The sequence below is a fragment of the Accipiter gentilis genome, chromosome 31 (genome assembly GCF_929443795.1).
Source record: "Accipiter gentilis chromosome 31, bAccGen1.1, whole genome shotgun sequence".
Taxonomy (NCBI): Eukaryota; Metazoa; Chordata; class Aves; order Accipitriformes; family Accipitridae; genus Astur; species Astur gentilis.
This window is the reverse complement of record NC_064910.1, coordinates 4,753,556-4,777,344: the sequence shown is the minus strand read 5'-3', so window position 1 is coordinate 4,777,344 and position 23,789 is coordinate 4,753,556. Positions and strand designations below refer to the sequence as shown.

The window sequence follows — 23,789 nt, the reverse complement described above, 5'->3', positions numbered from 1 at the left end:
GGAGGGGAGCATCCCCACAGCAGAACAAGCTCCCAAAATGGGGGGACAGTGAGTGTGTGTGTCCCCCCCATCCCCGGTGCCCCCCTTCATCCCGGGGGGGGGCGGCCCGGGCTGCAGCACCGCCCCGCTACAGGCGGAGCGCGGCGGCTGCGGGGAGTCCGCCCGTGGGAGCGGTGGAAAGCATCCCTCGGTGTTATTGCTATTAATTAATTATTTTTTTTTTAATTTATTTTTATTTTTTTTTTTATTTAAAGACTCTAATTATTCTCCCCCACCAGCCTGAAGTTGGATGTCTTCTTGACCCACCTGGGAGGGGGAAGAAAAAGAAGGGAGAAGTGAACCCCCACCGCATACAACCCGCGGAAAGTAAGCGCTTTGCTGGGTGGAGGGGGATCCGCAGAGGCGGAGGAGGATCCGCAGGGACGGAGGGGATCCGCAGGAATAGAGGGAGATCCGCGGAGGGGAATCCACGGGGGTGGAGGGGGATCCGCGGGGGCGGACGGCCGGACAGCGATCGCTTTCCCACGGCCGGTCGCGCCTTGGAGATTTGGGGGTGAAGGGGGTGCAGCCCGGTGGGTGCCGAAGCTGGGGGTCCTGCGCTTCACATCTCTTTTGCCAAAGACTTAAGTGGCTTTTTTGGGCTTGTTTTTCCCCCTTGGGTTGCTCGGGATGCTGGATGCAGGTGGGTTTTTAGACCAGTTTTCTCTGCTCCCCCCCCCCCCCGCCCCAGCTCCCTCCTAAATAAGTGTAAAAAAAGTTTGCGAAGGAGAAATCACAAAGGGAAATTGGGTGGCGAGGTTTTGGCTTGATGCAAAGTGGAAGGGTCGGGTAGAGCCGGGGGGGTGCTCGGTGGTCCCGGGGCTGCAGCCAGCAGCATCTCGGCCCTTCTGCACAGCTCGGGAGCAGATCCGTCTCATTTTCTGTTAGCACTGACATTTCCGTGCAAAAAAAAATTCCTCCTCACACCCAGGAGGGGTTGCCTTAACTTTTACAGTACTATATAAAAGTAGCTTTTCTTTCAAAAGCAATTTTCTCACGCTGTTCCAGCACACTGTTAGAATTTTCCCTCGAGTGAGTGGTACAGCTTCAAACATGTCAAATAGGGCTGGACTTCATCCCACGTATTCTGCACTTACGTTGTTCTCATTTTCCTGTTTGTCTTTTTCATGAATGTGAATGCCTAAAAGTAAGTCTGCAAGTCTGCATGCCAGAGGTTCTCCCACAGTTTTGGGAGCTGGGAGATACCTAAACATCTGGAGCCTCCTCCCTGTCTTCTAGATTACTTCTAAAGACCTACCTCTGGGTCTCTTGACATCTCACGGTGTGACTTAGGGTATGGAAAAAATAGTCCAAGAATTTTGTCTTCAGTGTAGCAAAGTTCCCCTCAGTCCCCTCGTCTTTCAGCTGTGTTTGAAAAAAATTTTTTTCAGGTGATACCTCTGGTTGTGGTTGCTTGCTGTTAAGAATAATTCAGTTTCTGATCTGGAAAACAAGGTTTAGTGTATAAAAACTTAAAAATATAGTATACCTGCCATAATTCTGGCATCGGGTCAAAAAATTGTTTCCTCCTTCATAAAATTTCAGCTGGGAATGTCTTTGAAATGGTATGAATATTTTTTAAATTTTAACTTTTCAGTAGAAAGCTACGTTCATCAGTGAAGGAAAATCACCATTTAAAATTTGATTTTAATATGAACTCAACAGCAGACTGATTAAGGCTGTGTGCTTATAAGTTTTTTTTATAGCTCCTCGATATCACAAGAGAATAATGTAAGTATAATATAAGGGTAAGGTAAATTTTTTAGCAAAATTATTTCAAAGTTTGATTTTATTTATTTTATGCAATTTTACCAGTTGTTAAATATTGAAAGTGAATAAAGCATCATTTTTGGAATGTTGCACAACTTTGCAAGGGAAGATGGTAAAGAATCTGCCAATTAGAAATAATGAATGAATTCATTTAAGAAAAAAAAACCAAAACAATCCTAAACCCTTAAAGCTAATATGTTCAATAAGTAAGTACGTATTTTGGGGCAAAGTGAGAAAAAAACCGTCAGCTTCACTGGTGTAGGATACTGCTCAAACTAATGCATGGTGGCAAGTGCAAAAAGAAGCCTTACACTCTCGGTATTAATGTCTGTGTTCCCAGAAGCTGATATAACATCTTTTGAAACCTTTTTTTTCCAACAGACTGCTTCAGAGAAAAGTGCAAGCAGTGATGGGTGTCTGTTTTGCTGTATCTTTACATTACTACTGTCAGAACCAGTTAACAGATGAAGCATTTAATAACTGGTGACGTTAAATGAACTTTTGGCCTGTTTCACCTGGCCATATGTTTTGTATCACTTTAGGTACGTTTTCCATTCCCCGTCAAACAAATTCAAGGAGACAAACGGGATGCTAGTTCATTTGTTTTGAATGCAATTGTAGGTTTTATTGGTTTTTTTGTTGTTTTTTTTTTTCTTTTTTAAACATTTTTTGAGAAGCAGAATTGGCAGAATTAGATAGAGTCCAGTCCTGCAAGCTCCTGAGTTTGCTAGAAATTAGAAGGGTTTGGGATGTCCAGCTAGATCATGAAGACCTGGGGAGCGCAGTGTCACCTGTAAGACAGGCCTGTCAGAGTTGCAAAGTAAACTCTATTAAATTGAACTCTCTGGCTGAAAAAAAAAAAAAAAAAATCAAGTAAACCTTCAAGCACACAAGTCCATCTTCAGGTGTTTTTCAGCAAAAATGTATATTATTCAGTTAAATGCTAACATTAGGTAAGAGTTAGACCATTCTTCAAGGGATTTGTGTGGGTGTTTAGAAGCCTTATTGAAATCTGAATTTGGCTTGTACTTCATCCAAAGGTGTAAAAAACGTAGCAGTGTATACCTGAGCTACTAAGCTCTCCAATAAGAGACTTAGTCCCACACAGCCCAGATCTTCAGCCGTTTTCCTATGCAGACCCCCGTCTCTTAAGATGACCCCAAACTTTTCAAAGCACATCTCTGTGCGTCCTTTTTGTCATCTTTTGATTTCAAGTGGCCGCATAGCTTCACCTTCACGCTGTGTACACTAACTTTTAAAAACTCATCTTACACTGAATTGCCAGGGCCTGCTCCTCTCGCCTGGGCATTAAGGCATCCTTCCCCAGCGCACCAGGGCAGAATTCATCCCACTGGGTAGCGGTCACTGGAGAAACGACCTTGGCACTGGGCTTTGCCTGCATACCTGGTGTCAGACTCCGAAATTTTAGCCAGCTGAATCCCATCCAGGGAGTAAATGTCCTTTTACAAGCACTGTAAATATGAACTCTAAATATGTCTTTAAGAATGTAGGATGTATGTGACTGTGTATAAAAGAGCTACATTTTATTATTTCTACTTTGAGCTTAATAGAGATACATGTATAAAGTTGGTCATATTTGCTAAGGGGATTATAACCTTTGGCTTTCTCTAACACCAAGGCTGTGATGCTTTAACGATAACATTATTCAGACCTTTTGCCTCTGATTATTCTGGTGAAGCTAATTCCCACATAGAAACATTTCTGGTGGCATACTATAGTCTTTGCTACAGATTATCTAGGTGTAACCAGTTCAGCTTGGAACAACAAATTGCATCTGTAACTGAAATTAATCTGCATGTAAATCAGACTTAAGTCTCTTCAGATTTTGAAGCCAGATTCTGCAATATGCTTTGCAGAAGGGAGGAGCAGATAGAACTGACCTTAGTTGCATTCCTCAGTAAACAGTCACGTGCAAACAGATTAGGCAGAACTGTCTTTGAAGTGATGGAAAAAGAATAGATTAGTTTGGTAGAAGCTCGGGTGTAAGCAGAATTATTAAAAAAAAATAATCTACGGATTATTAATTATTGAGTTTATTTCACTGTTGCCATGGTTTAACCCCAGCCAGCAACTAAGCACCACGCCGCTGCTCACTCACTGCCCCCCCCTCCAGTGGGATGGAAGAGAGAATTGGAAAAAAAGGTACAACTCATGGGTTGAGATGAGAACAGATTAATAGGACAGAAAGGAAAAAAATAATAATGATAATAACAATAGTGAAATTATAATAATAATAAAAAAATTGGAATACACAAAACAAGTGATGCACAATGCAATCGCTCACCACTCACTAACCGATGCCCAGTTAGTTCCTGAGCAGTGATCCCCCCAGGCCAACTCCCCCCAGTTTATATACTGGGCATGACTTCACACGGTATGGAATACCCCTTTGGCCAGTTTGGGTCAGCTGTCCTGGCTGTTTCCCCTCCCAAATCCTTGTGCCCCTCCAGCCTTCTTGCTGGCTGGGCAGGAGAAGCTGAAAAACCCTTGACTTGGTCTAAACCCTACTGAGCAACAACTGGAAACATCAGTGTGTTATCAACATTCTTCTCATACTGGACCCAAACCACAGCACTGTACCAGCTACTAGGAAGAAAATTAACTCTAGCCCAGCCAAAAGCAGGACAAGTGCACGTCTTTTCCTGTGAATTCTTTCTTCCTTCTGAAGTTCTCCTTCAGCACAATGCCACCATGCTTTTCTCCTACCAAAAAGAAAGCACAGCTGTTTGCCTTTTCAGTCATACAGTTAGTGACTGAGAAACACTCAGCATCATTATTTTTTAATGAGTTGTGCTTTTGTTTGTGTTTTGTTCCACTAAACTTTAACTCTGTTCCTCTAAACACAATTATGAGTAAATTTAAAGTGTATCGAAGGTTAGTCCCAGTTAGTTTCCTTCTATAACCTGCAACCAGAATTAGACAGGGGATAATTTTTTTTTTCCAATATGGTAGAAAGAGGATTTCAAATGTTCTTTCTCTAAGATATGCCACCTGAGACTCTTACCAATCTAAATTACCGTGTACCTCCTAAGTGGGGGAAAAAAGCAGAACGCATCAGCATTTCGGATTGTGAGTGACCTGAAAGTAGAAGGTTTGCAAAGTGTACATAATTTACTCATCACAAGAGGAAGTAAAGACAGGCTGTATACATCAGAGTTCAAAACCACTGCAGCAATGAGACATATCTAGCACAGTGGCTTTGTGAAAGTAAAGAAATAGTAAGAAGAAATACTTGCTATAAACATTCACTATGACACAAGGATATGGTAAAAGAAAAAAACCAAACAATCTCTCCGTCTTCAGTAATCTCTGAACTCTCATCTTTCCAGTTGGTTAACACATCTTTTCCTATGAGGCAATTTCCAAAAAGCAGTGGTTAGGAGTAATATAGAAGATTTTGAAATGCGTGTAGTCATTCTAGGAGTATATGACTCCTGAAAGAAAAGTTTTCATGCTTTTTAGTTCAGGCTAAACATTATACAGAGATATATCTACCCATCTCTGTTCTTATAGAAATGTCTGGGCAGAATTTGCCTGCAACCATGCAGAAGGCTGGCTAAGCAGTTACACATCCACATTAAGGACCCTGCTAGTGCTTCACGACAGACACACACATTGTAGTCGCCGCTTGTGGATATACAAGGTCATGTGCGTGGTGGGAGGGAGATGTGAGGCTTTGGGTGTTTGGCTGCTTTATAAATAATGAAGGAGAACATCTGTCCACTGGTAAATGTGGGAGAAGTGAACTTGATATCACAGCTCTGGCAACCTTTGTAAGCACAGGAGAGCTTCAGGGACTGCACTCGAAATTAGTCTTTCTGGGTAAGGCAATTCTTTCTCCTTCTCCTAAAATTTTCATCATTTTAATTAAGGTCTGGCCAAGACTGAAGTTTTTTGCTTGGTGTGGATTGACTCGATGTGGAGGAAGATACAGTTCTTCCTCCGGGAAGCCGCTGCGAAAGATATGTCTTAACATGCATTTTCTCACCTGAGGAACTTTACTAGGAAGGTGCAAATAACTTTCTTTATGCTAAACTGTGAGCTAGGAAAAAAAACCTGTTTAGAACAAGGTGATGTCCACAAACTGATTTTTCTGTTGAAAAACAGAGAGAAAACTGGAAAGACTGAGAAATACTTGTTACAGCTCAAAAGGGGAGGAACTGTTATAAAATTAGGTACCTAGTTTGGTCTTGGTATGGAAAAGGTTGTTTTGTTTTCTTCTCTATTTTCAGAAGGACACCCACTGTCAGAGGAAACAACGGTAGCTGCCCATTTGCTCTGAAGGAAGAGACCATGCTGAAGCACCTTTTTAAGACATCTTCCGTTCTGAGCCTCAAAAAAAGATCATCTAACATGATGCTGGGTTTAACTAACTAAGATGAATTTGAGGTGATTGCTTGGTTTTTCTGTCCTGGAGTTAGCTGCAGAGCTGAGCGCTGGGAAGGCACAGTGCAAGAAAACCCTCCTGTGCTGCAATACAGTATTTCACCCCTGCGTAACCATCCAAGAAGTATCTCAGCTGAGTGAAGATCGCAAGAATCTTGAGATGATTTGACCTGTAATGGAGGGACGCTTCTGGGAAACTGCTGGAGGACTTCTGCACAGGGCATCTGCCGTCTCTGCCCTCACCTATCCCCGTCAAAGTCCGAAATGAACCACTCTTGGACATACAACCTGAGCTTTGGTGCACCTACAGATCCTGTTGAACCACGGGCTGGACTCTCACGAAATGGGCACACAGTAGTGGCTGTTTTTCTTGGATTTATCTTGTTTTTTGGTTTCTTGAATAACTTGATTGTCCTCATCCTCTTCTGTAAGTTTAAAACCCTCCGTAACCCAGTCAACATGCTCCTCCTGAACATCAGTATCAGCGACATGTTAGTGTGCATCTCGGGCACTACCCTCAGTTTTGCATCTAACATCCACGGCAAATGGATTGGAGGGGAGCATGGTTGTAGGTGGTATGGCTTTGTCAATTCCTGCTTTGGTAAGGCTTCAACGATAATTCTCTTACCCTATTCTTTTTAACGCTGGTACGTGAAGCAACTTGAAGAGCTAGCTGATCGCTGCTCAGTGGTAAATAGGAGAATCCTTTTATTGCTTTGTTACGGTCAAACACAAGTGAAACGGATGGTTTAAAACATTTTCACAACAGACTATGAAAGAATAGCATAGATCTGATAAGTATTTCCTAACGTATCCCATTTTTTGAAATGACTTGTTTTTAAGAGCTAAAGATGGCATCTAGAAAGAGGCAAGCCACTGGAAGGAGCTTGACTAAGTGTATGGACATATGTAATACTTCCCTCTTTTTCAGGAAAATCTGTGCCAACACTAAACTACAGGCCCCTCAGTGCTGCTTCTGTCATGAACAAAGCCTCCCGCCAGTATTCCATTTACCATTTGTAATTATCTATTAATCTATAATATGAACTCCCTCATGTCCCAGATAATGACAGTTTTCATCATTAGATACTTTTTGTTCTCCCCCGAAGCAAAATCTTTATTTTAAAATTACATACTTGCAGATTCAATAGCAAATTAAGTCATAGGAATAGATTTGTTGGAAAGAGTCAGTGTGCATCAAAGTCACGGTAAAACAGTGTTCAGCTTTCTTCTCCTGCCCAGACAAAACTTTCCTGCAGCCAGCTTTCGCGCTGCTAGATTTAAGTGTTTTAACTGAAAATTATTTTAATTATTAAATAAGATAAAAGAAAAAGTCCTGTCGCCTTAAGAATTACATCACCAAGCAGTGACCCTTTCTGAATTTATTCCTACATTCAAAAAAAAAGGGTCCACTAAGGCATAAACTGGCCTGTGGGTGCAGATCTAGACGTGATCCTTATCTCACCCAGACTGGGGGACCTGGCCCAGCTCCCTCTTGCTTTCGAGCCTCCGGGTCCCCAGGCCAGGACCGAAAACATCCCTGGCTCTTCTCCCACCCCGGAGCTGTGGACCACCTCGTGCAGGCACTTTGGACCCAGAATTGCTCCCGCAGCCCTTGATGTAGAGTCAGGCTGTGGCTCCAAAGCCACGTTTTCTACCCGAATTATAAGCTCTCGCTATTTGCAATGGTGTGGTCGCCCGTACCCCTCCATTCCTCAAACGTGTGCTCCGGGGATGGGAGTTAACTCAGCCCAGCAGCTTCCCGTGGGAAACTGGTGCTTTGCCCAAAGCGAGCTCTCAGGACTTAGCAGTGTTGTGTAATATAAAAACACTGACTTTGGCCATCCAAACCCAGACCCCGTTATCAACAGTACCTCGGCTTGTTTTGACCGGCTGGTTTGGGTTTGGTCTGTGCAGAGCAGAACGATGTGTCTTCTCTTTCCACATTTCATTTCCATTTTGGTGCATTTTACTAATTGCAATATTTCAGTAACTAGTCTTCTCAGGGAGGAAGAGGTTAGGACTGGGTTGTCTCCATCCTTTGATTTAGCCTCCTTTTTATTATTTAGGGGTGGGATGGGAGAATAACATTTGAAGGGAGGGGGGGAAAAAAGGTGCTTGTTTAAGGAATTAGAACAAAAGTATGTGGAAAGTGCCCTTCAAGCCTGCTTCTGCCAGGATACCCGTGTGTTACCACCCTGGGAACTGTGGAATTAAACCAGCGAATGGGTAAGTTTCTCCTGGGGTGACTTGCTTATGGGATAATTCTTCAAAGTCAGATCTTCTGTATACATCAGATGGATGGCAAGAGTGCAGATTTCTGATAGCTGTGTTCATGTGAGAGTTTCTGGGATAATTCTTAGAAGTGATTAGATCATCAAGGAACAAGCAAGCAAAGAAAACCACGAAACCCAGAATGCCGAAGGTGACCTCAGCTCCTCTGAGTGGTGTTGGTGCTGTCAGCAGGGTATTTTGGGCAGCCTAAATGCAGGTAGTTACTGAACTGTGCACATGGAAACTTCTCGGGAGAGTGTTGAAAAAATTCTTTTGCAATTCTTTTCTCAAAGTCTTGCAGCTCTCACATTTTTTCCTTCACTAGTGTGTATAAAGGGCATACTGAAGAAGTTTGCTTGCAGGGTTATAATTAAAAAATGTTCACTGGAAAATAACATGAGTAAAAGCAAATAATAGTAGGAAGTTGCCTAACATTTATAAGTCTCTATGGATAGATTGTATCTGCCAATAAATACCATTATTCATCAGTTTTTTTGAATTTTTGTACTCCAAAGTGTGCTAAAAAAGAGCTACTGTAGGTGTGCAGTGAGTTGATAGCTTTTCCAGGACTTCATAGCACTTGAAAACAAAATGCTTAGGTATATGATTATTTTTTATTATTATTATTTATTTTTTTTGCATTCAGTGTGTGCTGTAAACATCACAGACTGAACCAGGATCCATTGAATGGAATGGTGTTGGGTTTTTTTTGACTATTGGAAAGTGACATGAGAGAGTTGTGAGCTTTTTATTGAGACTTGCAGGTATTATTGCTCAAAGAAAAAACAAATAGCATCTTATTCATTGTATGATTATTTTCCTTGTCTTCTGTGGACTTTGGAAAAATTGTATAAAACTTATCAAAGTGATTCAGAAACTCAAGAGGCGGAAAATCAAGTATATTCTGTGTCATAAGCTGGTGGCTTAAGACCTCACTGATTGGTGCAGTGCAGTTACGGAGGATAAGGAAGCTTTTTGTCAGCAAGGGGATTTTTTGACACCTAAGTAGTCCAGTTTAGATCATAGCCTTTGGCCCGATCACTGTGACTACCTTGTGAGTGGCAAAGCTGATTAGATTTATAAACATAAATGCAAAAGCCACAAAGACCACAAAATACTGTATGAGGCTATGGTTTAAAAGAAGCATGTAAGAACACAGAAATGGCAAAATAGGCTGGCAGGAGAACGTTTCTTTGTATTATTTACACTTTCTTGCAATCCCTTAGCTATTCCTAAAAAAAATATATACTTCCTGTTCGATAAAAATTAGCTTAACCTCCTTTGTGCCTCATGTCTGATTTTGGCCCATCAAGGCTAAGAGGAACGGTCCTAATGCTTGGGGTTCAGCAGAGAGATGTGTAGTAGGAAACGTAATTAAGAAGAACTGAAGTTCAACATCAAGCTTTGTAAGAATAAACCCTTCAGTATTCTTTTCTGTTCCTTTTTTTTTTTTTTCTCATGGGATAGATCCTACCCTACTAGGATAAACATCAGTATAGGGCCAGGATTTCAGATGATGTTACAGTAAGCTCACTGGCTTCAGTAGAATTGGACTCTCTTGTAGCAAATGAAGGCATGTACCTTTTTTTTAAACTGCAGCCTTTTCCTAAATCATGAAGAAATTTTAAGTGGGCAACTAATCCTCATGACTTGGTGGGTATTTGAGTAGAACACACCTAAGCCAACTTCAAACTGTTAAAATATTTTTAAATGCTATTCTTTCTAAAAAGGCTTCTGAGAAGGACTGTATTTTAATGTTGGGGGTTTTTTTTCCCTCCCACTTCATTTTGTGATGCTATGAAAACCTCCTTCTTCCTGTTTAAAACCAAATTGAGAGTGAAGGTATTGTTCCCCAGCTCTGTGGCCTGGATGAAACCTGAGCCAGTGAAAGTAGGAAGCTGAGATTTGTTTCAAATGTAAATGCATGGCGAGAGACCACTCTTTTTTTTCTCTAAAGTGTCTTACCATTTTTAAAATCACGTAACTGTTGCCCTGGGAGGTCATCTGGAAAGCAGATGTGATTCTCCTCCCAGCAATATCGACAGCGGAATGTACATCGATGTCACTTACTGTGGGATCGAGCTGTAAGTTCTTTACTGGGCAATCCATTGCCTACCCCAGGCACTTAAAAACCATGACCCAAGAACCAGCACCAGGGGGTTACCATGGGCGCAATGGAAAAAAATATGGACAAAGTGTAGGTGTTTGGTTTATTTACTTGCTGCTTTCCACACGTTCTGCTTTGTGATTTCGAACCATTCACAGAAAGCAGACGTTTTAGAAGCCAATGGGAAGTGCAGGTGCTGATCAATAAGCATGTAAGGGAGATTTTAAGGAGAACATTAAATGTCATGAGACCCGCTATGGAAGTGTAAGGGTTGTTGGGTCTTGGTCTGGGGGACATTAGGGATGGAGCTAGAGGAAGAACAGCATGGGCTGTTCCCAGCGTCAATGATTTTACCCTGGTGCTTGTGCATGTTTGCAGCACTGTCAAGTAGGTCACAGCAGTGGAAAGTGCACGTGTCGCCGAGTTGGGGAAATGGATGGATTTGCTAAATTTGCTCCCATTACCCACCACTTAGCCACGGTTTCACAGGCTCATGGTTATAGATTTAAGCAAACATGGAAAGGGACACAGGGACAGGATGCATTTTCCCAGCTGAACTCTGAGTAAACTTTGCAAGCAAGCTGAAATAAGAACCCTTACATCTATCATGAAATGATTAAGCATTAGATATTAATTTAGGAAAAATACATTATTTAGTAACACACTCCCATAGAGACCATATATACGCAAAGTGCTATGCCATCCTAAGATGAAGTTTGTCATGCAGCTTTGACCATCTCACACGTTATCTCTCCAGTGCCTTATTAAACCCTTCAAATCTGGACAGATAAAAACTTTCAGAAATATTAATCTTTTCCCAAGATACTTGCACTAATGTAGACTGCCCAAACATGTAGGACAGGCAGAATTTGGGCTCAGATGACTTCTGGAGTTCATTTTCAGAATTGCTACTTTATGCCATGCCACATCAGGATTAAATATTAAATAGATTAATACATATGGGAAAGATGAAGCACTCTCTGGCTCAGGAATTCTAACGCTAGATTCTAACGCTGGAAAAATTTCAAGGCACGTCACTAGCAGGGATATTTTTGTGACTGTTGAACTCTTAGCTCGTGCTTTCAGGTGTCTACTGGTTGTTTTCTCTTCCTCAACTTTTAGGGTAGTTAAAATAGCTGGCAGTTTGCCTGAGAAGTTGATTCCAATCTTTCATTTTAGAAAACGAATTCAGACTAGTGCGGTGGAAAGTGAACATCACTATGTAAGAGGACACAGAAAAGCCTATGCCATGTGTGACTCGAGGCCGTGTCTTCCCCCACGGCGTCCTGTCTGTCCTGGATGCAGAGGGCTACGTTCTTAAACCTGTTCTAACCGAAGTAAGGCATGTATATGTGTCCTTGTGTCCTTTGATAAACCAAGGTCGTATCTGAATGAGGACTTTAATCTTTTTAGAAACCCCACAGTACTCAACTATATGGGTAGATAATCTTTTCAGTCACATTAAAGCAGTTATTGATTTATTCCTTTGTAAGCTGCCAGAGAACACGCTGAATGAGAAACGGAGCTGCTCATGATTTTGTTTTAAAGTTCAGCTGCCTTGTGACCTTAAACAAATAATTTTCTCCTTAATCTTTTACCTTGATTTTATATGCTGTGGCTTAGATTCACTGCACCAAACTAAGGTGCTTAGATTTAGAGTACAGAGTTCTAACCCACTGGAAATGCTCTGCTTATGAGATGCAGTCGATACCCCAGGTGAAATGAATGGCTCTTCTGTGAGAAGACACATTTATTTCCAGGAGTAAGGACATAATCTCCCTTGGCTTGATCCAGCAACACCTCAAGCCTGAAGTTTTCTGAGCCCTGATAGAGCAAGTACTCACCTCCTAGTACAAAACCACCCTTAGCAGCTCCTCACCTGCCCACTGAACAGGGATAGCTCCTTCTCCAGTGGGCTTGGGATGGGATTAAAAGTGATATTTCTATACATAAAGCTGGTAGCAAGCACAACTAATCAGTAATGTTTAGGAAAATGTAGTTCTGCATCAGGGCCCCCAAACTGTTCGCTGTTTGGAGTGCACAGACTCTGTTATGCCTGCAGTCGGCATGGCCCATGCAAGCTTTCCCAGGTAGTCGTTCCGTATCAGAAATACTCTGCTGGTTCAAAGAGAGGGGGGAAAAAAGGGGTCTGACTAATGGGAATAGGTCAAAGGTGCTTATAGCTCCTTTACCTAAAAAAGGACAAATGTTGTCATTACCCAGGCGGCTTTACTTATTTTAATACAGTGTTAGAGCTGATGGTTTGCCCTGATATGCATTAGATTGTATAGTAAATGGCAACACAAAAGTACTTATTCAGGAGATATGTAATCTGAATTCCTCTTTGGCATCCCCTCTCTAGGGAAACTGAAGTTAGCCTGCTATTCTTTTTGTTTAAATAATTAATCAATGAGGTAGTGGTATATTATTAAAAACACTTCTGAGGGTCATATTTACATGGAAAAATGAAATGCTGAACCCCTTAGAGACAGATGGGAATCATCTGACTAAACCCAGACATTTTCCAATCCCCCAGGCTGTTTTTATAATCAATAGAAAAACAAATTTGTACTGCCAGCATGCAAACTGTCTGACGTATTTGAGATATTCTCTTCAGGGTGATATGAGCTACGTCCTACAAGTGCCCCTTTACATCCACCATCTATGAAGGGAGCCCAAGCTCAGGGGTAGATATTTACTCTGTACCTCCCTGGAGTCGTGAAATGATCATCACAAATAAGTTGCTTATTGCTCCTTTTCTCTTTCTGTCATTTTCTTACTTTTGCTTATAATTCCTTCCCCACTTCAGTGTCCTCTTCCTGGATGCTGGGTTTATTTCTTAGGCTATTTCTCATTCCTATAGGTATTAAACACTGTACGATGTTGAAATCACTTGGAATAGTTGTCCAAGAGTGGGTATTTGGAAGACATCTGTTGTGTTTCCATGAAGAGGTGCCCAAGTCCTCTTTCAGAGCTTGAGATCCCACATTCATCATGTAGGGAAAATGCTGTCTGCACTTCCTACAGATAATTTATAGAGCACAAGTACTGGGCCTCTGCGCTCAATTTAAGTGCTTGAAACTGGGAGTCAGCTTAGGCAAAAGTTTTGAAAAACCTGATAAAGAAGGAATCATGCCATGCAGAGAAAGTGGAAATGGAAGCCCTAATGTCATGCTTTGAACGTTATTCCTTAAATCAGAGACTTCACTCTGGTAGGTGCTTTAACGCTGGTTTAGGATAAGAGAAGGTTTTGCCTTCCTTACAGCAGAGCATCGCCTAAGGTCTCATTCAATTTTCCCGTGTTTTTAAGTCGTCACAGACCATGGGCGTTGATGCTAACGGTGTGAGGTCAGATCCTGCGGTGTGTGGTTGGTGTCTGTGTTACCAGCCATGGTTGCTTCTCCCTCCCCTGGTCTGGGCAGCCCCAGCCGAGCCCCGTCTCCACACCGTACTGCAGTGGGACTGGGGGGTGCTCCAGAACCCCCCCACTGCCTCCTCCTCATCCCTCCCAGCTTCCAGCACAGCAGAAATTCGAGCACATGGCTCAAACAGGAGCTGGAGGGTGCTCTGAGCAGGTCACTGAACCCTCGGTGCCCTCAGCTTGCACCAGCAGCCACGTGTAGGTTGACTCATCGTATTTTCCCTTGGCTGCCATCCTTAACATTTTCTACTGTGTTTTGGTGTATGATAATCTAAAACCTATTTTCCTAACGCCTGACCAAAAGAAAACAGCAAAAAACACGCAGAGATATCAACAGCGAAGGGTGGGCAGCAGCTTGTGTACCTGTCCCTGGAAAGAGGGACAGAAGGACAGAAGAATTCCCTAAGGAAATTGATAATTCCTTTGGCTTTTTTCGTGCATATGTAGCTGTCCATGTGTTGCTAATTTATGGTCTGTAGAAAATGTTCTGCCCATGCCCCAGGTGTGTTTCTGTGTACGTGCAAGGGACTGCCAATTTCTGCCAGTGTTTGATGCTTCCTTATTGAGCAGCCATGCTTGCCCTTCAGTTGCGTATTTTTGGCTCTGAGACCTCACTCTACGTTATGGCCACGTGTTGCAGAACTCTAAAGACTTTATGCAAGGAGGTAGACAAATAACATCACTTTACAGAGACCTGGAATAGGAGCTTGAAGGCAAAGACCGCATCAGATTTCTTGTAAAATTATCCTGACGGTGAATTGAGTCTAAAAGGTCATGACTGTAAGTTGTGTTGGAGATGATGGAAGAGCATTTCTGTCAGCAGGTAGGTTTAATCATTTGCAGTTACATTTGCAGGGCCTTTTCCCTAATCCTGGGTCGTGGCATTAAGCTAGGCAACGCTATGCCTGATGTTGGTTTTCTATTCCTTTAAGGACATCTGTGCCAGTAGTCAGGCTGCACACATGTGAAGAAATATGTTATTAAAATGCAGCTGGCTTTCTGGTCCCTCAGTGGGTAAAATGAAATAAACTAGAAGCCAGTAAATAAGCAATATTCAGTCCAAAAAACTATATTAAAGAGCAATGGACTTTGCCTGAGAAAGGCTATTAAATCATATTCTATTTAACTATGTGTTTAATAATCTCTAGTAACTCCTAAAACCATGTGCGTGCTGACACACCTGAACAGAATTCGGTAATTTTTTTGAAAACTTTTAAACTTCATTTGTAGTCTCTGAAGTATACTAGAGAGAGGATATTATCTCTGCCTATTTAAATCCAAGTTATATATCTAATGGCTTTTTCTTAACTGATTACAGTCATTTTCTATGTCCATTTCTTTTTAGGAAGCATTTAAGCAGAATGCTATATCTTCCAGTCTAGTAAGCAAATGAATACTTACAGGCTTTTCAGTGATAAAAGGGATACAGGACCATTGGCATAGTTCCAAGTAATGACACAGTAATAGGTAATAACTATCAATTTCATTTTTTCCCCTTTTTCTCAGCTGTGGCCAATATTTCATACTTAAAGTAATCCCTAAAGGGTTTTTGGTTTTGGATTTGGTTTTTTTTTTCTGTTTGTGCGTCTGCCGCTTTTCTGATTAGAAATGTCTATTAAGATGAGAAAATAATCTGCAGTAGTTTGTTAAAAGTGTGTGCTGACATGGAAAAAATAAGTTCCTTCGAAAGCTGGAGCTATCCTGCTTATATTTGTATTTTTGTAGGTATCAACAGTAGCTGAGAAACGGTTTCTGAAACCGGAGTAAATGTCTAACAAGTTAATAAACTACAGGCTCTATTGATTTGGAGACCACTTATTGTTTCTGTTGATTTCACAGCTAACATGATTCACTTCTTAAGTAATCCAAATGCCTCCTATTACTGGAAGGTTTGCGGGTTGGGTTTTGTTGTGGGTTGGGTTTTTTTTTTGTTTTAATACTAAGTCAAAATGACCTCTGGCTGCTGTAAATTTTCCCGTAATTGCTACAGGCAGGAGGAACATTTGATATTTGCAGACAGCAAAAGCAAGGGAGCACCACTCCAGGCGGCCGCTTCCTTCCCCCTGACATCCCACCGTTCCTTCTCCGTGAAGTGTCCCTGTGTTTTGACTCCTGGGTGATTTGGGACCCGGTTCCCCCTCTCTTTCCCCGTGCCGTGCTGGCCCAGCGTGGATCAGGGCAGGCAGAGGAGCGAGCGTTCACCCCGTACAAGGGGCTGCTCGAGTCCCCTCGCAGCTCTCGGTGGTCCAGACGATAACGCCTCTCACCAAGGGCACCTGGGCACCGTCTGTAAAACTACTATTTTATAACACGTCCTTCAGCTGAAGGTTTCTCACGCCAGCTATCAGCACCCGGCTCAATTGCTCTGGGCTATTTCAGCCAACAGGTCTTCCCAAAAATGTGGTAAAATTACGTTACTTCTCCTGCTTGTGGTTTCTTAAACCCATTTCACAGACAGTTGCCAATATGTTGGAGGTACAGTCTCATCCTATGGCCAGATACAAACTTCTGCCGTTCCTCATGAAAGTATAGCAGCCACAATGCAGAAGGCTAATCGCTCACCGGGGTGAGCTGTAAATCTTTACATATATCGCGCAGTGTTATATTAGAGGCAGACGTTCACTAAGTGCTAATTTTCTAGTGTTGTTTTTCAATTGTATTTTCTATTCCCTTTCTTTTTTTCCCCCTATTGTTCTATTGGTTTCACTAACGCAATCCAGAGCAGAAATAGCGGATAACTGTGGGAAGAAGGGATCAAAGTGAACAGGCTTCAGATGAGTCAATAGATGGAAACTGGTTTATGCTGAATTATTTTTTTAGAGATTTATAACAACAGAAATTTATTCAGGACCAAATAACTATCAGAAAGAAAGGGTAGATTAAAGCAGACTTGATTGTGAAAATCTTTCATAAGGATTAGTTTTATCATCTTTAAAAACCAACAGCAATGTAAGACTTTGCTTAGATTAGGACTCTAACAATTTCTACGATTCAAACCCATTAGTTAATTCACATACATGACATTTTATTGCTTGATATCTAAGTGTTGTCTGAGTCTAGTACAGACCTCTGAGATAGTACTGAAATAGCACGTTAACATCTGGCAAGATTTGCTCTGAGCTAAGAAATGGTATGAATTTTACAAAAACACAGATAATCCCCTTCAACTTGTCCTTATGAAAATTTTAGAGCACGCAGTGGTTGAATACAGTTGGGTCTGCATTAGAGTTAATTCTTATGTGCATATGCGCACTGAGGCATCATTGTTTGCCAAGTTTACAATTTGTGGGTAATTTCTGTTCTGCGTTCGGGCTGTTTATGAAGTTACTGGGGGACCTCTTTGCACTGACACGTTTAATCACCCTAATGAAATTATGGAAGCCGTTGGCACGCTGCGCGGCAGAAGGCAGCGTGTCCTGGAGCGGGGATCTCGCGCGGTGGTTGGGGTCGCTGCCGTCCCCTCCGCCGCCGATGGCCATCTCTGTGGCTGAGCCATCTGCCCCGGTGTGAGTTCAGCAGGAGTTAATTAGAAACGGTTCTGGCGTAGGAAGTAATACCGTAGGGATGAGGAGTTACAAATTCTGCCTCTTAATGAAAGGGTGGAGTATCTACATGGTATTTGGGTGGGTATTATGTGTACGTTCTGTACACTGACTGTGGTGCACAAAGCAGCTCTTCTTCGTGCAAGTCTTTGTAATGAATCCAAGCAGTTTGCCTTAATTTATCCAAACTGCCCAATTTTGCTCTGCTTTTGGTCTGCTCAGTCTTCAGAGAAAGAGCGTGTGGCAGCACAAGAGGGCTGAGGTCCAGCACTGGCTGCGTGAGGATGTCGAGGATTGTGTATTTCTTAAAACTGGAAGTGTATTTCTGTTTAATATCCTTGGCAAAGACTACATCACAGGAGTAGGATGAAAGGCTGCCAGATAAATATGCCAGTCAGGATTTAAATGGGCTTTTTCTAATGGGTAGAAAGCAGGTTATGAGCCAAGACAAAGCCATAGCTTAATATTCTTTGTGATAAGAGCAGTAGACATACCGCCATCTGGTTTGCTCTGTGTAACAGTTTTTCTCTATTGGTTGGGGCATCAAGGGGTGTTTAACAAGGAATTTGAGGATGAGAACGAGTAGGAGTTTTACAAGTGTTAATACCTTTTCTGTGGTTGGGAGCACTCAGACCTTTGGGGGAAAAAAAAAAAATAGTAGATACAAGCAGGTAATTGCCTCTTACTGTGCTGTAATTGTTTCTTCCTATCACTTTAATAACAAAAAATAGTTGCGCCTTGTGAAGGGTTGTGTATAACCATACTAAGTATCTGCCATACAACAATACGTTGCCCAGCTGTGCTTCTAGAACACTAAACTTAAAGTTAGGATAACTTTCAGCATCCAGTGATACTTTTCCAGTATGTAGTCCCAGCAGCCTGTGATGTTTTGGTGTAGGGACTTCATCCCTGAAGTAGTACTTTTAAGTCTAATAGGTCTTCCCGGCTTTATCTCCCAGGCCGCTCGCCCTCGGGAACCCTGCAAAATTTTGGTACGTACAACATAATATATCAAGGAATTCTACTTATTAACTACGTACTCTGCGCTATGCAAAGAAAAGTACTTTCTCCTGTTTGTTAATTCTGAGTCTGCAACCTGATGATTTCATTTGAAAACCCAGTTCTTGTATTACAAGAAACGCTAAATAATCTTCCCCCATCTACCTTTTCATATTTTCTCTTCTTTTCTCTGTTTTCCTTTTCTAATAAGCCCTGATGTTTGCTTTTCTAAATGCTGCTGAGCATTGCTGCTTAGTGGAAGTGGTTTGCATAAAGCTATCTATCATAACTCTCTTTGTAGAGCAGCAAGTCAGTCAGAAACAATCGCTGTGTATTTAAAGCTAGGACAGGTTTTCTCCACATATGGCAGTTTACATCAGTATTGCATTTCATCTGCTCAGTGACTCAGTTTCATGCGGGTGCTCTGCAGTACTTTGCAGTCAGCTTTTGTTGATTTTGAGTTAATCAGTGTAGTATTATCAGCAAACTTCACTCTTTACCATCTTTTCCAGATCATTTATTAATGTGATGAATAACCCAGGGCCTCACACAGATCCAGAGGGGACTTTGCTGGCCACAGTTTGCATTGAGAAAACTAATTATTTTCTCCCGCTCTTTATTTCCTGCCTCTAATCAATTATTTATGCATGTGAAGATCTCTGTTATTGCAAGGTAGCTTACTATCCTTAAGAGCCTCTGGGCTAGTCAGAGCTGTTTGGAAAGCCAACTAGGTTTTTATGGAATGTAGCACCCCTGTCTGCACAGCGCTGCCAAGGACCTCTAATGAATTAGTGAGGGATGGTTTCCCTCCATGGTATCCATGAGGGCTTATCCCCGTGTCATACCTCCGTATACATCCACTACTATATTCTCTAGTGCAATTTCCACCAACCTATCCGGCGATGCAATTAGACTCGTCGGTCGGATGAAACGTACTGCACGGGGTTTCTGTCTGCATCAGTTACAAACCATTTCTTAATGGATGTAGCAAAATATCTCCTCTTCTGAGGTCCTTCTCAGGGGTTAAAGTATGGAGAATACCACTTCTCCTCACTGAAAATCCTTTAGCCAGCAAAGTCATCTTGGATAGAAATAGGAGCAGCCTTCTCCAGTCCTTCATCCCACCTCCATAGCACGTGAGGTTGCTGGGTTGTAAAACTGCACAAGTACCTCTTGGCCGAAGGGCAGTGTAAAGACTGGTCTACGTATTTTGACACTGCATTCATATTATCAGATGTGATAGTTATTGACCTATTAATAGCTAGTTATTGTGAAAACCATTTGACCACTAGACCTTATGACAGAAACTTGTCACAGGAGAGTAAATATTTGTAGTGCGTTCCATCTCTAGGAATGGTAACTGCCAAAAAAAGCCCCAGATTAGAGAAGAATTTTAAAATCTCTGGAAATAAAGCTTTATTATTAACAATGAGCAGTTGCATGCAGTGAAAAAGCAGAGGCTCATAGGAGGGAAGTTAGCTAGGTGTGCTCTGGTGGAAGTTCTGCTCCCCGGCTGACAGATGATAATACACTATAATTTCACCTCTTAGCTTACTTGGTGCTATAGCCCATACGTAGAAAACCCCTGAGACTACATGCTACATGTTACATCTGTGCAGATGCTCAGCACGAAGGCAGGTCCTGGGGGATCTCCCCCTGTTTGGTGGAAAGCAAAGGAGCAGTCCTGGCAGGAGATGGGGGTCCTTCAGGACAGCGTGGACGTGGAGATGGGGATGCTGCAGCGAACCTGACCTCCCCGAGAGCATCCTCAGGCCACCCCAGCACTGTACATCCATCCCTGCTTTCCACAAGCACACAAGCCCCAAAGACTTCTCCTGAGATGTTGCTGTATAGGAGCTCCATCTAGTGCTGACATTATTTCTTATTCTGCTTCCCTAAGGTGGCAGAACAAATACACCGATGTGGAGGCAGCCAATTTAGGAGGCTGAATTTCCAAATGCTAGCCTGCTTTCCAGAATGCAAAGCGATCCTGCATTACGTATGGAAAATGAGATTGAAATGAATATTTGGGGGGGGGGGTTTTGTACTGTGCTGGTATCGTTGAGATGCAAAAGGGAATTCTTTGTTATATTTATGCCACTAGGAGTAGTTGTTGGTTGGTGGGTTGGTTGATGGACAGGCATATTAATAACATAGCAGATAAGCACAGTGATGCACGTTACGTCACAAGATACAGCTAAGAATTAAGATCACCCTTAAAGCACAACATATACACATTTAAAAATTCAGAAAAAAAGGAAAGAAAGAAAAAAAAGGATAATTCTTTACTATTGACAGTAATACATACTATCTGTATTGATGATATCACCAAACACAAAAGAAAGGATATGGTATACAAAGGAAGAAACAGAGAAATGACTGCTGAGAAAAGAGCAGGAAAGATTTACTGAACAGGACCAGTAATGTTTGCTGTCAGATTTGTCCCAGCAGGTTTGGATGCAATAGTGATTTTGCAGTGATTTCTTTCAAGCGCAGAGTTAAACTATGACTCCCATTAGAGTTAAGCAGAAAGAGGATTCTCTAGGAAAAAGAGTGATTGCCTGCTCTAATGGACTCACGACTACAAGTCATCTAAGCAAAAGAAAACAAATAATCACAGGCATTCAATAAATAGTCATTGGTGTCTTTATTTCTATTTAAAGCGAATTGTTGCTATTTGAAGTAGCCTGTATTTTGAAAGCCTAGATTGCCACCATTTAAAAACTGGTTGTAACTGCTAATGTGTAACAAGTGATAGTGGGAAATATCTTCTCAATTTCAAATCAGTATAAGTGCTTTTAATCTCTTAAAATTCAAAAGGAAATGGTGATCTGATCACTAACACATGGGAACATTCAACTAGAATAAGAGTCACCAAATGCAAGAATATTTGATTGCTTCGACTGTTTATTCTATAAATATTTACTAGGCATATCCAAATACAGCTAATAGTGTTTTGGAAGCACAACCCATTCTCAGCTGCTTCTGTCAGTTACTGAGGCATCCATGCAATCCTCTGCCCTTTGTATCATTTATATTAGCAGTGAACTTATCAGGAGTTGTTATATACACATTGTGATTTTGCTGTATCATAAAATGATTTATTGTGATTTGTTTATTCACTGGAGTGTGGATACTGAGCTGTAAAGCTCAAGCAAGTCAGGCTCGTACTGGTTGGTTGTCTGCCAAGGCCAGTGCTCACTTTGAGTCTATTCATCTTAACTCTGGAAAGTCTTCTAGGTTCAGCTGGCTTGCTTTTTAACTCTGGAAATGGTTGGGGTCATCTGCCAAAATCTTTTGGCAGCTGGATTTTGGCCCATAAAATATGTGTCTCTTTTTTGTTTGGGAGGGAAAAGGGGGAAGTAGATAATATTCTGGGGGCTAGCGAGGAAGGAACAGCAGCCACATATGTCTGCCACTCTCCAGACCTCTTTGCATCTCTTCTGAATATTCATTTGTGCTTCTCGTCTCAAAAAAAGGAAAAAAAAAAATCCCAACCCTTGATAGAAATGATTTTGTGAAATCCCATATTCACAATCTCTCACTCGTTACTCTCTCACATTTGCTCATATGATGCTACTTTCCCACTAGCAGCAGTGGCTGTGGAAGTTTTTAACTAACTTAACCAACTTAACCGCATTCTGCTAGTTTAGCTGAGTTTGTTTCGTTCTGGGCTGCCTATCCCAGATTTTGCAGGCTGATCAACATTCTCATTGCCACTTGTGGCAATTCCAGTATCATGCAAGAAGAGGAGATGTAACCTGCAGAACCTCACTGGACACTGCATAAGAGAGAGGTTTTTCTGTATCTTGACTGTAGAAGTGAAAGGTGTTTTATAAGACTCAGAGCTAGAAAGTAAAATGGAATATGTTTGCTTTTTAAAAAAACAATTAACAAGTTTTGTTCTTTCTTTCCCCGTGATGCTGTGCCTCAATAGTTTCTGATTTTTTGCAAAAGTGCAGATGCTGTGAGGAGGTCAGTGATCAGGTCAACAAATTACAGAAATGCTCCCCCGCTTCTGCCCAGTGAGTCAGCTTTTGAAAGTTTCTGCTTTTATCATTATAATATTCTTACCTCCTCACCTGCAAGGGAGTCTCTGATGGCAGCAACTGCTATGGTGGAAATTATTCTATTTTTGTGGAAGAAATGCTTTGACTTTAAGGTAAGCAGAGCCCAGTAGTTTTGCTTATTAGTATTAACTAGTACAGAAAAGGTGGAAACAAAGCTGATGATAGGACGGATAGCTCTGTGTGCACTTTCATAAAGTCTCCAATGCTGTGGCAGGTGGTAGGTAAGGTACTTTGGCCCAGAGCTGACAAAATTTTGCCTGAAGATTAAGCTACCATTAGAAAGAGAGCTTGTTGCTTTTTTCCCTCTTGCTGCTTCCAAACCTCTCTTGTGAATACTAGACATACAAATTGTATTTCATGCACAGTCCCTGAGGCATGATACTTGGATTTGTTTTCAGAAAGGCTTCCAAGGGGATACAGAAGTGGTTGGAAAGGTCACGTCTTTTAAGGTGCTTAAATTGTTTGTGTTTCATTCCCATGTGTGGAGTGGTTTATTTCTATAGAGAACTAATAGAAATGCTCTCATTGAAATTCAGGAAAGTTATTTCCCTTGAATACAGCACTGAGTCACTGATCAAACTAGTTTTGTGTAACTCAATAACATATTTATGTAATACCATTCAGTAGCATAACTTGGAATTAAAATTGAAACCTTAAAATTGAGGTAGTAGGAGCCTTCATTTGAAGAGGGCTGTTCCTTACTGCTGTGGTTCTGTATTTATCTCTAAGTCCTTGGGCAAGCATGATGAAAGACATCAGCCAGAAGAAACATCAGAACACCTCAGCACACGATTCCCCAATATTCCCAACTTGGGATGCATTTTGTCACAAACCCCTTTTCCTCCTTTTATATCTTACTTATCTCTATCTCGTAGTGCCACAGACCAAGTTAGCATCTTCTCCAGCTAACGGAGCAGCAGATTTATCAGCTGAAACCTGAGGGACTAGAGGGAAGGGAACGTAGCCGTATTACATACGACACATGACATCATTGCCAAAAAACCTACCTGCTGGCGGCCTTAGGTATTTACCGACACGGCATTTCCAAGCGGAGACCAGAGCGTGTATTTTTCTTCCCTGCAAATGTCCTCACCGCACTGTGCTCTCTCTTGTTTGCTATCTCGCCGAATTCACTGTTCAGCACTGCACGGTGGCCTGGC

The 23,789-nt window shown here is 41.8% G+C and overlaps 1 protein-coding gene across 4 annotated transcripts in view; it reads left to right on the top strand.

Moving 5' to 3' along the window:
- Positions 1-269: 269 nt before the first annotated feature.
- Positions 270-23,789, top strand: part of LOC126052968 (opsin-3-like) — a 93,600-nt gene continuing 70,080 nt past the window's right edge. For 3 of the 4 annotated variants that reach the window (XM_049834363.1, XM_049834368.1, XM_049834369.1), the window contains exons 1-2: positions 5,549-5,652; positions 6,063-6,817. In XM_049834363.1, the coding sequence (XP_049690320.1) occupies positions 6,481-6,817 (337 nt within the window). In that variant the 5' untranslated portion in view covers positions 5,549-5,652; positions 6,063-6,480. Of the gene's footprint in view, positions 367-5,548; positions 5,653-6,062; positions 6,818-23,789 lie in introns of those variants that run through there. The other variant, XM_049834364.1, reaches the window with a different exon arrangement.